General features: G+C 41.2%; 1 protein-coding gene across 1 annotated transcript; it reads left to right on the forward strand.

Moving 5' to 3' along the window:
• Positions 1-7,166: 7,166 nt before the first annotated feature.
• ccm2l (CCM2 like scaffold protein) lies at positions 7,167-17,301 on the forward strand. The gene is made up of 11 exons (XM_083894592.1): positions 7,167-7,273; positions 9,171-9,338; positions 9,424-9,507; positions 10,305-10,488; positions 11,621-12,264; positions 12,794-12,923; positions 13,233-13,296; positions 13,543-13,699; positions 14,862-15,000; positions 16,414-16,561; positions 16,813-17,301. The coding sequence occupies exons 1-11, from the start codon at positions 7,244-7,246 to the stop codon at positions 16,943-16,945; spliced, it is 1,881 nt and encodes a 626-aa protein (XP_083750718.1). The 5' UTR covers positions 7,167-7,243; the 3' UTR covers positions 16,946-17,301.
• Positions 17,302-17,817: the final 516 nt, after the last annotated feature.

Below are 17,817 nucleotides of genomic sequence, written 5' to 3' on the forward strand. Positions count from 1 at the left end.
CAGTTTGGTTGGTTTTCCATTACGATATAGTACCTACTCAAAGTGGGCGGAGTCACTACAGCGCGCCTGCATGAAACTGACCTGACATCGTTTTATACACGACACACACAAACTAGTGACTTGTAAGGCAGTTTTTTTTTTGCATGTACTGAATCAGATTAGTTAAAGGTGAAGTAAGTAGTTTATAGTGCCATCTAGAGGAGAGGCTGAAATTTACAACAAAGAACTGCTCCTCTGCTCACCCCCTCCCTTCCCTGAGCGCTACGGTATCCTCAGCTGGTCAAATGTCGTCCTCGTCGTCTTTCTCCGTGTCAGCAGAGCTACCGCGGCCGTAGCAGACGAAGCGGAGAGAGAGGAGGCGGGACTTCCGCTACAAGTAAAGAGAGACGATTGATTTGTTCTCTCGCGTTTGTCCTTACAGGCTCCGGTAGAAACATGGCGTCTCGCTGCTAACAGTGGCTATGCAACCGCGGCCCGCGACCATGTTATTTTACATGACTTTTTGAAACACTACGAAAATGAAACAAAAACTATTATACAGCGACTAGACAATGCAGGAGCACATAATATGTATAAAAAAGTGGTTTTGGGTTATATAAACCCATAAATACTACACAGTGTCCCTTTAATTACTTCCACCATGACCACAGCACAAACTACACACACTCACTGAAATACAAAAAAATACAGCGGCAGGGTCTGTGATGCAGCTCGCCGCTCGCAGGCTTTCAGCAGTGCTGTCGCTAAATACATTTCCTTGCTTATTGTTGGAGATTAGCAAGGAAACCCCACACTTAAGGATTGTTAAGTCATTTTAACTGATCTACAGTTCGGCATTGTTGGCTTTTTGCATACCTCTTCCTGTGACGGCACTCTGAGCAATTACTGGCCGGCAGTATTGCCTCAGCTCGCTTGGAACCTCGCCAGAGCAGGTACTAAAATATGACTATGAATTTGTCTTTGTTACTGTATATGTCATTAACCTTGTTCTCGCTCTCCCTAGTTTGTGTCTTTCCTTCCTTTCCACTCTCTGTGTCCTCATCTTGCAGGTTGCAGGATCCAGATCTCCCTCTTGTCCCCCACCATTTTTCCTTTCACCCCAACCGGTCGAGGCAGATTGCTGCACATCTTTGAGTCTGGTTCTGTCACAGATTTCTTCCTGTTAAAAGGGAGTTTGTTCTCTCCACTGATGCCTATAGTGCTTGCTCATTGTGTGAATTGCTGGTTTTCTCTGCTCTCCATGATGTTGTCTGTGTACAGTGCCCGGAGATAATGTATGTTATGATTTGGCGCTATACAAATAAAAATTGAATTGGATTGAATTGAATTAAATAAAGTGCCAGGTACTATCGCTAAAAGGCAATATAACGGTGCCATGCGAGTCGAGTAGCGCTAGTGGAAAAGGGGCTTTATATATATAATACATACACTAACCAGCCACTTTATTAGGTATACAGTACACAATCATTTGGTATGATCCTCTGCTGCTGTAGCCTACTTGCTTTGAGGTTTGACTCAAATCAGTGATGTTCTTCTGCAGACGTTGGTTGTAAAAAGAGTATTTATTTGAGTTACTGTTGCTGTTCTATATCATTTTTGAAGCAGTGTGGCCGTTCTCCTCTGAGCAACGCTGCTGACTGAATAGTTTTTCTCATACCTGTAAAGGTGATAGTAGATCAGCAGTTTTTTGAAAGCAGGTCATCTGCTTTGAGGTCATTCCATTCTGTGCTCAGTTTGAACCTCAGCAGGTCACGTTGACCTTGTCCACGTTCATAAATAACCTTAAATACACTGAGCTGCTGCCACATTATTAGCTGATGAGATATTTGAGAAAGCAAGCAATTGAACCAAGTGGCTGGCGAGTGTATTTTCCTTCACGTTTCAGCCATTTTGGTTTCTCAGGCAATAATCGCCGAGTGCAAAAATCTGACATTTTAAGGAAAACAAACCAATCGCAGCTGACATAGGGCGAAAGGCAGGGTACATCCTGGAGAGGTTACCTGTCCATCACAAGATGAACATGTAGACACAAACAGCAATTCTCACACCTATGGTCAATTTAGAGAGTCCAGTTAACCTAATCTGCACGTATTTGAACTGTGGGAGGAAGCCAGAGCACCGCGGTGAGAAGAGAACCCACAATCACATGCTTTATTCTTGCTGTGAGGCACTGCAGCGCCGTCATTTTAAATTAATTTAATTGTAAATGTACTACCTCAAAGTGCAGAAGGTGACACTGGGTCCAGGTCTTCAGTTCCCCAAGGCAGAGAGGACGGGGTTGACATTTAGACAGTGTGTTGCTGTCCCAGCAGGATTTTTTTTCTTGCAGCAGTGCAAACATTACAGAACAATGACAGTATTAACATACACAACACAACAATATTGAATCAGACAAACAAGGGAATTGTAAAGACCCACATGACATATGTAGCTCTGATCTGCTGGTATACTTGTGCAGTGCCAGAAGCATCTTCCTGGGAGTGAGAGTTTCCCAGGAAGGACCTGATAACTGACTTCTAGATTCTCAAACGGAGCCACAATCAAGTTTATTCTGTGTTGTTTTGCATGTTAGGACTTCACAGGGGGGGGGGATCCTCCAGGTGTGACACCGGAATGACAATAAGCTAAAAACTGAACCTAAAGCTCCACCAAACCTCCCTCTCCCTTCTTTTTCCCGCTCTTTTCCTCTCAGCTCAACCCAATCTTTTACGATGTTTTTTCTCAGTCAAAGCAGCATCCTTTGATCTCAGCTTGTCTCACATCAATATTCCTCCATCCTGAGGAGTTGTTGTAGATTTGTTGTTGTTCTTTGGTTGACATCTCCAGGGAATCCGGTGACCAAACATTTATCCTCCGCCTCCTCTCCATCTCTTCAGGTCTCAATTGCTCTTGTTTGTTTCATTTGAGTTTTTTCTTTGTACTATTGTTTTTTTTGTTTTGTCTTTTTTTTGTCCAAACTCGCTCTTTTTTCACAAGAGCCTCTTCAAAGAGAGATCATCTCCCTCCTGTTCTTCCTTGTGTTCCGTGAGTCATGCCTTCCTTGTCACTTTCCTCGTCATGCTCCTCTGCCTTTTAACTTTTCCATTACCTTTATCGTCAGTTCTTTCTTCATTTTTCATTTCCGTGCCGCGATACTTTAATACTTTAATAATTTTCTACTTCCTTTTCTTCCCTGCATGCTTTCCCTCTTCCGTACCTGTCCCTCCATCTCAGGTGTTTCATGTCTTTACCTCACCTTGTTCTCAGTGTTGCTCTCTCTTCATCCCTACATGTTCCATTTCTTTCCCTTTTTCTCTATATCCTTCCTCCTTCCACCCTTCTTCCCTGAAGTCTTACCATCGTCCTTTTCCTCCATCGCCCCATCATTCGATCATTCTATCATCCTCTCTCCGTCCTCCTCTGTTCTTCATGCTTGTTTTCCTCTTCTTTTTCGTATCCACTTGCGTCAGACCTGTGTTTTTGAAGCTTGGGTTTTTTTTGAAGATGCTGCTTCTTCTTTGATATTGGAAACAACTCCATGTGCACACACACGCACGCACACACACACACGCACGCACGCACGCACGCACGCACGCACACACACACACACACACACACACACACACACACACACACACACACACACACACACACACACACACACACACACACACACACACGCACGCGCACACACACACATCAATCATACTGGTTTGAACTTCAAAGCACATCAGACCTTGATATGATTTTTGGTGGTGCCTGAACTCTGTATATCTGAAAATGTGCATGTGTGTTTCAAAGATATTAAGTACAGGCATGTGTGTGTGTGTGTGTATGTGTGTGTGTGTTCTTGTGTGGCTATCTTTGTCAGGACCAACTTCTAAACCATAAGGAGTGAGGACATTTTGGCTGGTCCTCACGTACTGCCGCACAAGACTTGGTTTAAGGTTTCGGGTTGGGTTTAGATTAAGGTTAGGGTAAGGGGTCTAGGGAATGCATTATGTCTACAAGTGTCCTCACTACAGATGTTAAAATTAACATTAATAAATTAAATTAAAGGTGCCATATGTAAGAATGTTGCCAAAAACGGTTACTACATTCAAATTCAAAATACTGAGGTCTTTTAGGTTTTGTTTTCTGACTTAACTGGCAACCTGTGGTTGCTCTGCAGCTGAGACTCTACTTACTGCAATGATTGGTAGACGGCGGTAGGTGGCGCCACATGCCAAAACATGATTTCAAAACATAAACATGATTTACAGTCTGCAAAATATTTATTTTAATGCAAATATTTTTTGTCTTTAAGTTTTGCGGCATAAAAAGTTACAGAAACAGCAAATATCTCTGCACGGATTGCACTACAGCTCTGAAAAGAAGGTGTGTAAAGACTGTGAAAAGAAAGTAGATTAATGCAGGATTAAATGTAGATGATTAGACATGGGCTGACACTGATGGACTACACAGGCAGGTGAAATCGCAGGCAAACACGCACAACTCTCAGCAAGCATCCATCAGTCCATCTCAAACCTGAGCAGAGGTCTGATCACAAAGCTTTGTGTTTGCATTCGGTCCAAATCAATAAATCATGTCAGTCACATTGAAAATAATTGTTTTTAGCTATTTTAAATGTTTCTGTGAGCAAACCATAGATCTCATCTGCTGATTGACACACAACAACATGAATAAAATGTAATGTATGGTGGGATCAGTGTGTATCTTGGCATCTAAGGTTACTTAACTTCCATTTTACAAGCAACACACAAATTTGACTTGCTATAAAATTACAGAAAACAGGCATTCTGTCAATGGAGGTTAGTCTCGATACGTCAGAAAGTTGATCACCATCTTTTAAAAAGTGTTGCACAGTTTGAATCGTTTTCATTCATGGGATCCAGGTAATTTAGGTGAATTGGTCAATTTAGAGTGACCCTCCGGTGGAGGATAAAGCGGTATAATAGATAGATGGATCCAGGTAATTGTTTATTTGAAACTAGCATCCATCCATCCTCTACCGCTTTATACTCCACATGAGGATCATGGGGTACGCCCGGGACGGTGCCAATCTCAGATGACATAGGGAAAAAGGTGAGGTACATCCAGGTTGCTAGTCCATCACAGGGCCACTCATACACTTTGCCAATTAACGACTATTTGTTTCACCAAACCTGCCGCAACTTTGATGCCATGTTTCCCAGTCAGTCTGGAGAAGCTGCCAGTCAACACCATGATGGCGTCAGTTAGTCGCATCAAGAAGTGCCACGAGGCTAAGTACACACAAACACACACTCACACACAGTGATCTGTAACTGGCAAACCACTCAATTCAACTACATCACAAACAAAATGAGAGAGAAAAAGACGGAAAACATTCACTGAGGAAAATCAGTCCTCGACACGATCACACACCGCACTTACTTCAGGCATGCACTTAGAGTGAGAGAAGTGGATAAAATAAAACACTCGCAGGATAAATGCCCCATCTTTGTCTTTCACCCGTTGCCTAGGTAACTAGACGATCGTTAAGCCGTTATCCCTTAGGTCACCGAGGAGTTGTTACCCAACAATAGGAGTGTGTGTGTGCGCATGTGTGCCTGTATAGTATACCTGTGTGTGTGTGTGTGTGTGTGTGTGTGTGTGTGTGTGTGTGTGTGTGTGTGTGTGTGTGTGTGTGTGTGTGTGTGTGTGTGTGTGTGTGTGTGTGTGTGTGTGTGTGTGTCTGGGTGTGTGCACTTGGATTTATTACCTCTTCAGGACATTTTCTTGCATTAACACTGACCTTTCAAACTTCATTTATTTTGCACTTTTCAAACAAGGCAAAGTTCTTCACAGGATAAAAACACAGGGTGTGTGTGTGTGTGTGTGTGTGTGTGTGTGTGTGTGTGTGTGTGTGTGTGTGTGTGTGTGTGTGTGTGTGTGTGTGTGTGTGTTCAAGAGGTCAACGTTTTTTTTTTTGTCATCTAGTTTACCTTCATCAGTATCCTGCTTAGAGGAATTGCTGTATGTTATTTCCTAACTTTCCTCTCCTTCCTCCTTGCTCCACTAAGTTTTTGTCACCAGGCTGCCTCACTGTGGTCAAATCTGCTCACTGCAACTGCAGACTTGAACTGCATGGCGTCAGTGTGAACAGTAAACATGTGAATCACATGTCATGATTCTCTGCTGCTGCTGACATGTGAAAATGAACCAGAGAATTAAACAGAGTTTAAGACTGATGTGTTTGTGCATGTGTATGTGCATAAACACAGAGTAACCCTGGGTATAAGTCGAGCTATTTGTTTTTCCTTCCTGGCATCCCATGAAAGCTTCAAGTCTGGGGAGGAGGGGAAGGTTTCCAATAGTTTAGAATTTGGATTGCAGTACCTGTATTAAATGCTAATGGCTGCAATTTTACATATTTTATATATAGCATTTTTAAGACTAACCTTCTAACGTCAGCAATCCTGCTTTCTTACGGACTTGGCTGACATTGCGAACCACATTTGCCAAAAAAAAAAAAAAACAACAATCATCACATTTTAAACCGTTTAAAACTCAAAATGAAAATATTACAGACTACACAAAGTTCCACAAAAAACATTTTCAATGCAATAAAGTGAGATACTGCATAGTCAGCGTTTTGTCGAATCATTTTAAACTAGAGCTTTTCAGCAGAAATCATTACATCAGGTCAAGGAAACAATACCTGGTTTGAGTTACAGTAATATCTAAAGATGTCGATGCTTACTGTGTGTGTCTTTTTTTAAGAGGTTGTAGAAAATGTGTAATTGGTGTAATTTTAGGTGTGTTATTCACATACATAGTGTTCAGGGGAGAATGGACCATATCAATCTCTGGTGGAGTTTCCTTTTGGACAGGAAGTGTGCTTCCTTTGTTTCCTGTGCTTTCCTGTGTGTGTGTGTGTGTGTGTGTGTGTGTGTGTGTGTGTGTGTGTGTGTGTGTGTGTGTGTGTGTGTGTGTGTGTGTGTGTGTGTGTGTGTGTGTGTGTGTGTGTGTGTGTGTGTGTGTGTGTGTGTGTGGCCCCAGGAGAGGTCTAAAAAGAACAATCAGTGTAGCGAAAGAACAAAAATGAAGAAGCCGAGACAGAGGCTAGAATAACTTGAGAGAGAGAGAGAGAGAGAGGGACACAGAAGGAGCCATGGAAAACAACAAGTGAGGGACAAAGACAATAAAAGATAAAAAAAAAAATCAGGAAGTGTGTGACCAGGATCAGGACTCAGCTGACCCTCTACCGACCAGTACAGAGGAGAATCAACCCTGAGCCAGGATGGACTATGAACCAAAGAAATCCAAGAAGGTACATTTGTATTTGTTCTGTTTCTTTCTTTCTTTCTTTCCTGGTTTCATTTTGTTCCTGTCAACTTGGGAACAGTTGGATCTGATTTAAAAAAAATTGCAGATTTTGTTTCCATGCATTGACAAAAATTCATCAGAATGTGTTTTAATATAAAATACCAAATACCCAACTAATAAATGTATCCCTGAATCTGACGGAGCAAAGAGGCAGAATTCATATAAAGGGTGCCGTGTGCACATATAGTCCACTGTAAATGTTGTGTCAATACAGTCAATAGCACAACCTCATTTGGGGACATTTCTAGCTAAAGATTAGCTTAATATGAGCCAGAGCTACTGCACGTGGTGGAGTATGGGGTTGTCAACCTCCTGTGTTGCTGTTGCAGCACAGTAGTGAATGACACTGAGGTACAAAACTCCATATGCATGAAAGGAAATGACACTATGTGGTGTCATGGCAGTAATAACTTTCAAACGTGATTCTTTGGTCGTGCACAGCTGACAAGATTCAAACTTACGTGAACTTATACTGAGTGAGAGTTAGCAGCTTAAATAGTTGCTGTTTAAATAAAAAATAGTTAAATAAACTAGATTCTACAACGATAGACCACTCACGTTACACTGAACAGGAAGTTGCAGACAAATACATAAATAACAACATATGTAAAAATCTGCTCATGGGTACCACTGCTCCGACAAAACAATCAAATATAACCAACTTCAACCTAAGGATTTTAATTTTAAATAAACATTCCCCAACATCTAATAGCTTGTTTTCTAAAGTTAGATATACGATAGTATAGGGAAATAGAAATCGTTTTTTTTAAATGCAGGGATAGTAAAAACTGCAGTCGTAGCACCTTGAGCTGAGAAGCACAGGCTGGTACGCTGCACATTTATAACAAAATCCAATTATTTCCCCCAATCTGTCTCCTCAAAGAAAGAATAGACCAAGAAGATTAAAAACCTCATATCAATCTTTGTCTTTACAATTAAATTCTGCTGACAACAGAGATGTTCATGAAAGACAGAATTGTAACGTGCTCTCCATTCAGTGTGTGTGCATGGAGTGTTTATAATGTCCATTCTCTCTCTACGCCCTGCAGCCTTGTATGTTAATGTGTGTGTGTGTGTGTGTGTGTGTGTGTGCGTGTGCGTGTGCGTGTGCGTGTGCCTGTCAATGGGTGTTTAACAGCATGTGCTATGTTGTCAGTGAGTAGGGAGCTGTCAGAGATCACTGTTCCACTGTCAATCACTGTCGGAAATGCCAAAAGGATGGACTGCATTAACACACAGGCAACCACATATTCATAGCCATGTATGAGCATACAAATCAACCTTCTGCTATGAATTCTACTTAAAGGCGCCATATGTAAGAATGTGGCCAAAAACGGTTACTACATTCAAATTCAAAATACAGAGGTCTTTTTTACGTTTCGTTTTCTGACGTAACTGGCAACCCCGTGGTTGCTCGGCAGCTGAGACTCTACTGACGGCAATGGTTGGTAGATGGTGGTAGGTGGCGCCACATGCCAAAACATAAACATGATTTGCAGTCTGCAAAAAAAAATGTTTTAATGCAAATATTTTGGCTGTACCGTTGTTGTTGGTGAGTTCAATATGTTATATGAATATTATTCCTGAGTCTCTGTGACATATTAGGAGGATTTTATGGCCAGTTGCTTTAGATTTATTACATAATGCACCTTTAACATTAAAACCCTGTGGTAATTGCACATGCCTGCATGCTGATATTCTCCTTCTTAGAGAATTACAACCAGTGGATTATTAATCCAGATGAAGGAGAAATAATTGATTAATTCAATGCTAACACAATAATCCATACAAAAGTTGTTTCACTATTTTTAAAGTGTTTTCCTCTTTTTCTCTTCCCCCAGGGTTTTGTCTCCCCCATTAAACGTTTGGTCTGGTCAAAATCTAGCCGAAGGCCAGTAGATCGAAGCAGCGTTTACCGCCGCGCATTGCACACCGTTCCCCTTTATCCTCCCGACTACATCATCCACCCTGAGAGGCTCATCTTCGACTACATAGAGAAGGAAGTCAAGGTAGAATTTGGAAGTGAATTCGGTGTAGTGCAGTGCAAAGTAACGCAACACAAACCTAACTTTCCTTTGTCTGATTTGATCTTAGTTCCTTGGCCACCTGACGTGGGTGTCGGTTACACTGAATCCCTCCAGCCGAGACGAGCTGCTACAACTACTGGACACGGCCAGGGTTGGTAACTCTAACTGACTACTTATCACTAATAACTTAATCAATGCTAAGTTTAATTATTAACAATATAATTATTCTGTAATGAAGCACAGTCATGCTTATTGATGTACAACCAATCTATAGCTAAATAAGAATTATATATAAGAAACCGCTGTTTTAATTTGAAATGATCTAACCAATCACTGTAGAGTGAATAACAAATCACTGAGTTATAACCGATCACTTCTGAGATTTATTCTGAATAAGTTGTCTGGACAGAATCAAAGCTAGGAATTAAAAAGTATTTTAAAGGTGCATTATGTAATATATCTAAAGCAACTGATCATAAAATCCTCCTAATATGTCACAGAGACTCAGGAATAATGTTCATATAACAAACTGAACTCACAAACAACAACAGTACAGCCAAAATATTTGCATTAAAAAGAATCTTTTGCGGACTGCAAATCATGTTTATGTTTTGAAATCATGTGGTGCCACCTACCGTCGTCCACCAATCATTGCTGCCGAGCAACCACGGGTTACCAGTTACGTCTGACCTACAATGGCGAGAGAAAGCGAAACCTAAAAGACCTCTGTATTTTGAATTTGAGTGTAGTAACCCTTTATGACCACATTCTTACATATAGCGCCTTTAAACTAAACTAATAATCTGTAAAGCGTATATTGAAATTATATGGTAATAATGAATATGCAGTTCAATAAAGTCCAAGGAAACACTCAGTAATCACCTATTCTCTAACGAGTGTCTGCCAATCAATAATGTATAATCAGTCCTGCTGTGTATTTGTCAGTAGCAGCTGAAGGTGCTGCCTTTAAAGACCAGTGTGGATCAGGACTGCATCCTCAGTCTGTCTGCTCGCTGTCTTCTGCTGACGTGGCGAGACAACGAGAAACTGCTGATGAGGGTTCCCACGCACGAGATCGCTGCCGCCTCCTACCTGAGAGACGACGCGCTGCACCTGCTCGTCCTCAAGACGGGTGAGGTCTAGCTGTAGGCGTAATCCAGGATAACGCGCGAGGACTCCGCCGAAGGAGTGAAGACTGGAGTATCATATGTATTGATGAGGCATCGATGTGATGAAGAGGGAGAGAAGAAGAGAAGCACGGGTGTTACTAATAAATAAAATGGTTCAGTTCAATTCACGTTAGCCAGGACCGTGTGACAGTGAACCAGCATGTGCCGTCAAACTGAGAAAGCTAAATGGAACTCAGCCATCGTTCATTTAAGTGATTGCACCTGTGGTTTTCTCACCGTGCCCTGTCAAAATGTCTGCCGCGAAAATGGCCCATAGTTACATGCTAAGAGCTGGACCAGGAAGACCAGAGCTTTTTCAAATGTACTCCCTCTCAGACTGAAAGGGTTATCTGACAGCAGGTAGAAGGCTGGAAGAAGGAGTGACAAAAACATTTGACTCACGTCTATGCTGATAGAGCTAGAGAGAGAAGGCTAGCCAGCTAGCATAAAAACTGGAGATGGTGAAACAGCTTGACACTGTAGGCCTACCTACAATTTTAAAAGTAAACAGACCTACTGCTGCTAATTAACATGCTAAGCTAACATTGGCAGATATAAGAATGGTGTTATGGCTGATAGGGTTATCTAACTGGCAAATACTTAGTCTGAATACATAGTCTGGTGGTTTGAAAAGTAAAGACCAAGAAGTAGGATGGACTAGCACTAGGTTTATTTCCACAAATTGAAGGCTACATGTACAAGGTATTTGTTTAGGTGTATAATCATACGTTAGTCATTTCATCGTTTCTGTGGCCTTATACTAAGAATTGTATGCATACTTTAGGCAAGGGTCTATCTTTGAAGGAGCCACCATTTTGTGCTGACATGTTTTTACAGCAGCCAGAAAGAACAGGTGTTTCACATTTTGAAGCATAAGCGTACAACACAAATGAATAACAACAGCTCCACCGACATGAACCGAATGTATAATTCAAAAAAGGAGAGGGATGAAGTGGCAGAGATAGAGGAACAAATGTCTACATCCTTCCTGTTAGGCCAAGATACTTTGTCCTTTGAGTCCTCCATGTGTTGCTATCTGCAGTCATACCATTATATGTCACTAATTCTTACGTCTTTTTTACCCTCATCATGCAGGTCTGAATGTGGACACCGTAGTTGCTGGAGATGACAGTTTGGACAGGAAAAAAACGATTAGCATCGATGGACGGCGTCAAACAATGAGCTGCAATACTGACCCGCGACCTGCAGGGGGCACAATGGAAAGACGACACACCATCTGTGGAGTCGATTGGAGGCCATCACTGTCCAGGAGTAACCACGACAAAAACCAGAATATGGAGAGAGGAGGTGGAGGAGGGGGAGGAGGTGGCGGAGGGGGAGATAGAGGAGGAGGAGGGAGCTTAGAGAGGAAGAGGGTCGGGGGGAGCTGGGAGAGGAGGCAGCAAACACGAAAGACTGGAGGCAGCTGGGAGAATCGCAGAGCGAGACCCATGAGTGGGAGCTGGGGGGTGGGAGTGGGAGTGGGCGGAGGTGGTGGAGGGAGCTGGGAAAAGAGGCATGGCGGAGGGGGAGGTGGTGGTGGAGGGGGGAGCTGGGACAGGAGAGGAGGAGGCAGTGGAGGAGGTGGCGGGAGCTGGGAGCGGCGGCAAGCCTGCACAGGGAGCTGGGAACGGGGTAAGAGCTACGGCAGCTGGGAGAGGAGAAACCACAACCCACTGGAGCCCACACCGTGTCCTGACGCCTACTGCAACCTGGTCATCCTGGCTGTAGAGAACAGGGTGTGTCACCTGATCTGCTCAAAGTTCATTCACAAAATGAGGATTAAAGTTTTTAAGCTGACTTAAAAATAACTTTATTTTTTTTTAAATAAACTCTTATCTCATTTATTTAGACGAGAAAGTAATATTTGTTGTAAACATGAGTTAGCTTAGCATAGCTAAAAACTGAAAACAGTGGCGCTAATTGGCATTTCATATTCACTTTTGTGCACAGCTTTTTACAATCAGTAGCATTTTGTCGTTACGCTAACCTAGGCTCCACAGTAATGTTAGCTGACAGTGTCTATGCTAAGTTAGCTAACTCACTGATGAGGAAAGAACAACAACAACAATATAAGCTGAATATAAGCTCACGTTGACTCACTCACTGGGCCACATAAAATGACGTGGCGGGCCACATCTGGCCCCTGGGCCTTGAGTTTGACACATGTGACATAGATCTACTTTCTGGAAGGTCACACATATGATTGACATGTTTTGACATGTTTACTAATTCAGTGTGTGTGTGTGTGTGTGTGTGTGTGTGTAGGATGCTGCAGAGGAGTATTGTTCTCTCATTTGTCAGATGTTCCAGATCATTTACGGCCATCAGACCATTGAATGTGTTGACCGGGCAGGTTTTCACCACACCATGCCTGACCGCTATTGGCTGCAGAGAAGTAAGTGTCTTTTTTGTTTGACACAACTCAGTTTTCTTATGTGAAGATCTATTTGAATGTGCTTCTGTTTTCCAGTGCACTTTAATATAAATGTATTGGAAGACCTTGTTACACATACAGTCACATTCCATGTCAATGGTTTGAATATTAATTAAACGTGCAATAATGTCCAGTTCTCCGTTTTCACTACAATTAGACAACACATATTAGTTTAAATTGTGCAACTGCATTTGAAGTTCCCTCCTGTTAAGAGTTGGTTTCATGTAGTAAACTGTGTGTCTCATGCTGTGTCTGTCTATTTGTGTGTAGGTGACAGTTGTTTGACTGACATGTCCTACAGCTATGACCCAGAGTTCAGTTGCTGCAGCTCATAGTGAGTAACGATCGCTGAGAGTATCTATCTATCTCTGTTTCTGATGTTTAAGTTTGTAAATAGAATTGAATCCATTTTAGTTAATGGTGTAGATGTACGCGTACAATTAAAACCCATAGGACCAGTTTATTCTTGTGTGATTAACTGTCGATTAATGACCAGACTGACAGACTGTGATTTTCTGTCTATAATGTGACAGCAGAGGTCGTCGCTAACTATCCCGCTCCCTCTCTCTCTCCCCCGCAGTGATGGCTCCCAGGATGCCTTTGAGCTCTATTACAGTGAGACATACAGCGAGAGCTCATCTGTCTCACTGCAGGACTCCCATCGCAGTCTGGCTTCAGCGAGTGACGCAGGAGACGGTAACCCTGCCCTGCTACTGATGCAGGAGTACATGATCACAGTGAGTGTGTGTGTGTGAGTGTGTGTGTTCTTGTAATCAAATGTTACTCCTATTCTTAATGTTAACGCTCTTATCTTCATGGTCTTGCTTTAAATTAATTTCTGCAGTCGTATCTACTAACTGTATCAGCTCTTTTCTTTCGTGTTTCCAGGATCAGAGATAACTTTTTGTTCAGAAAATCTTATGATTTATTTGCTTCTTTTTCTTGCGATCAGCAATTTAATAAAAAGGCTCCGCATATTGCATACAGTATGTAGCATATACCTATAGTTTAAGAAATACATTTTAACACATTTTGCATCTTTTTGATAGTTGGCTGTGATGTAACTCTGATTATACCACTACTTTCTGACCTATAATAATTGACTTGACCTTGACTAGTATACTAGCAGAGAAATGTCTCTCTCACTCCGTGTGTGTGTGTGTGTGTGTGTGTGTGTGTTCTTGTACTTGCGGCATACTGAGGACCAGTGAGGGTTTTTAACCAACAAAGTGAGGTCATTTTTACGGAGTGAGGACATTTTCGCCGGTCCTCACTTTGTTTTGATTGAAATCACTTCCTTAGGTTGCTATAACATGCTATACTCAATTTGTCCCAAAAAAAAAAAACGAATTTTGGACGACATAGTATAGTATGACCTTTTTGTCAAATTTTGCACCAAACAGTTTTTTTCAAAAAAAAAATGTAATGTTTTTTTCAACTTTTGGATGACATCGTATAGTATGACTTTTTGTCAAGAAAAATTTCAATTTTTTTTTCAAAAAAATGTTTTCAATTTTTTTTTTACTTTTGGATGACATTATATAGTATGGCGTTTTTGTAAAATTTTGGACCAAAAATTTTTGGTCAATTTTTTTTTTTTTTTTTGCTCGACATAGTATAAGTATTATGTTTTTTTGTAAAATTATGGACCAAAAAAAAAAAAAAAATCGAAAAAATCGAAAAAGTTTTCCAGCCCTTTTTGCTCTGGGGCTCCACCTGCAGACATTTTATGGTACTGCAACCAGTAGTTCTTTGTAGATGTCATTCATGAAGTAGATATTGGTAATTGTGTTGATTTATAAAGTGGAAATGCTGGTACTCACGCAACCCAGTCCTCAGTATGCAGCAAGTACAAAAATGTGTGTGTGTGTGTGTGTGTGTGTGTGTGTGTGTGTGTAGCTGCGTAATAAGCTGAGTCCTGTGGAGCTGCAGCAGTTCGCTGTGCTGCTGAGGGAATACAGACTTGGATCAAACATCGACCACTTCTGCTCCGAGCTGCTGCAATTGTATGGAGACAATCGCAAGTTCCTGCTGCTAGGTGAGAGACATATCGACAAACAGAGAGAGAGAGAGAGAGACTGAGACTCTATGGCAAACCACTACCTTCTACATATGCTTTTCATATGGTAATATTGCAGGAGAAAGAAACCATTGTGTACCTGTATTTTGGCACCTGTGTGTGTGTGTGTGTGTGTGTGTGTTACCTCTTCAGGAACTTTTCTGGCATGACATTGTCAAAACCAAAAGTCCTCATAGGAACCAAAACCTGGTCCTAATGAGGCAAAAGTTACTGCTTAAGTTTAGGGCCAACAATTTGAATTGTTATGGTTAGGTTTAGGCATTGACTGGTAATAGTTAATGTTCGGGAGAACAGTTTTTTTGGGGGCTGTTGTGTCCTAAGAAGAATTGTTTCTGTGTGTGTGTGTTATATGAGAATGCCTTTAGTCCATGTGTGTTTACCTCAACAAATTCAGCCCACTCTTTGGCCCACTTCCACTGAGGAAACCAAAACTTCCTGTTTATGACTGAGTGAGTGAGTGAGTGAGTGAGAGAGACACGGAGATGGAGGCTGGCATCATTATGTTTTTCTCACACACGCCCTGTTAATGCTCAGTGAGCTAGTGTATAATCAGCGTTATTAAAGGTTTGGTGGTGAAGGAGGAAACAACCAGGCAAACATCCAACTGAGGCACACCGCCAGAATCTGAACCCAAGTCTCTCACACTTTTACTCACAGTTCTTTCACTGATTTCGCTCAAATGAAACAAAGAGATTTTTAGGTTTTACGTTGTATCATATCCAAATTATTATAACATAATCTCACGTTCAGTCATCTATACAGTAATATTACCTGCCTGCCAATGCCTTCAACCCTTTGTATAGTTTGCTTGGAGGTAAACACAATTTGTTTGTTAACTAATTTTGTTTTCGAGAGAGCTCTTTCTCACTAGCTGTCAGTGTTTTTTATAAAGACCAGCAGTTACAAGGATAATTCAGTTGAGTTGCCGTCAACCACAATGATACGAGGCCATAATGTTTTTGTCTTTTCACATTAAAGTAAGGAGTGAATTGTTTTTGACACACATTTATTATTAAAGACAGACTATAAATAAAGTCATATACTCGAGTCTGTTCCTATCCTCCATCAGACTGATAAGTCACATAATAAGGGCCGGAGATGTTGATATTCAAACCGCTTTCCTTACTAAAGGGATTACATGTGGTAATATCTAAAAGTATTAAATAACTACATATATTCAGGTTGAGCAAGGGTTAACTTAGTATTTGTTGTTCAAATGTACTACTATAATACAAAACAATTGCAGACACGTCATACTCATGTTTTGTACCCTTAATTCAATAAATGAAAAGTATACATCATAATTCTGTACAAGAAAATAATTTTTGAATAATCGGAAATGTGTGTTTTGTGTTGTCTTTTTTCCCTCAGGCATGCGTCCATTTATCCCAGACAAAGACGTTGGAGTATTTGAGATTTTTCTGGAAAGCATCGGGATCCGAGAGGGCGGGATTTTAACCGACAGCTTTGGACGCATCAAACGCAGCATGAGCAACACATCAGCTTCGGCCATGAGAGGGTATGTACGGTCAGGAGGAGAAATATAGCTATTATTTCTTACTGTCAGCATCTTTTGTTTCGCTTTACTTGGCCGTATGCTTTCTACATCAGGACTGTGAATGTTTCTATCATCTCGTTCATGTTTATTCTTGTTCATGATTTCATTCAAAGCCGGCCTGACCCAACTCCATAGAGAGTCCACTTTTAGTATTAGGTTAAAGAAATAAAACTAGTTTGCATTTAGATAAACAGCTTGTTTTTTTTCAGCAGGTACGACAACTGCTCGCTGGCCTCAGGATCTCAGGAATTCAATAGACGCATCACTGATATCACCCATGACATCCAGGCACTTGGCTTCCAGGACACACATGGTGACATTGAGGAAGAGGACTACTACCTCTGATGGAGGGATGAAGAGAAGGACAGACGTCTGAACTCTGAACAAACACAGGTGCCTCTAAGCAAAAGCAGCCCATGTCTTTTTAGAGAAAATCTACTGAGCACTCTAATGGGTGGACTTAAAAAATTATATATATATATTTTTAATAAAACATAAATACATGTTCTTGTGTGTATCATATACATAAAGAATAATTAATCAATGTGCATTCATTGATTTTACGGTTTAAGTTACATGAAACATCTATAACAAACAGTCCTTTTCTTAAAGTGGTTCTTATTTAAAACAAGAATCAATGACACTTCAATTTAAAAGTTTTTTCGAAAATCCCAGGTCACATCTCTGAAGTTGTTTAAAAAAATACTGTATTTTACGGAGCAGTACTGTGACTCTATCTGCTGAGGGGACTGTAATACTCACAAGTGACCACATGGAGGCAGCCGAGATAACGATGTTTAAGGTTCCATGAGTAGACACACACAGACAGACAGACAGACAGACAGACGGACGGGCATTATGTGTGTTTGTATGTGTCCCAATGTTGCATTGACCCTTTATCCTGGAAGGATATCATGTCTCTCCCATGATGCACTGCTTCACTGTCCCCAAACTATCTCCTGCCAGCCTCACTGAATATCAGAGAGAGAGAGAGAGAGAGAGTCACCCTGACCTTCAGTTCCCTCACTCTCATTATGTAATAGGTTAAGATCAAACACATCACTGAAAATGAAGTAGATAAGTAAGCAAATGTATCCCATTTTTATCTCTTTTTTTTTTATCTAGATGTAAAACTAAACTAAAATAACCAAAAATAACTAAATCTATATTTAAACTGGACTGGTGCCTCTTGTCCAATACCAGCTGGGATTGACTCC

This window comes from Microchirus variegatus (assembly GCF_963457635.1).
Source record: "Microchirus variegatus genome assembly, chromosome: 9".
NCBI classification, from domain to species: Eukaryota; Metazoa; Chordata; class Actinopteri; order Pleuronectiformes; family Soleidae; genus Microchirus; species Microchirus variegatus.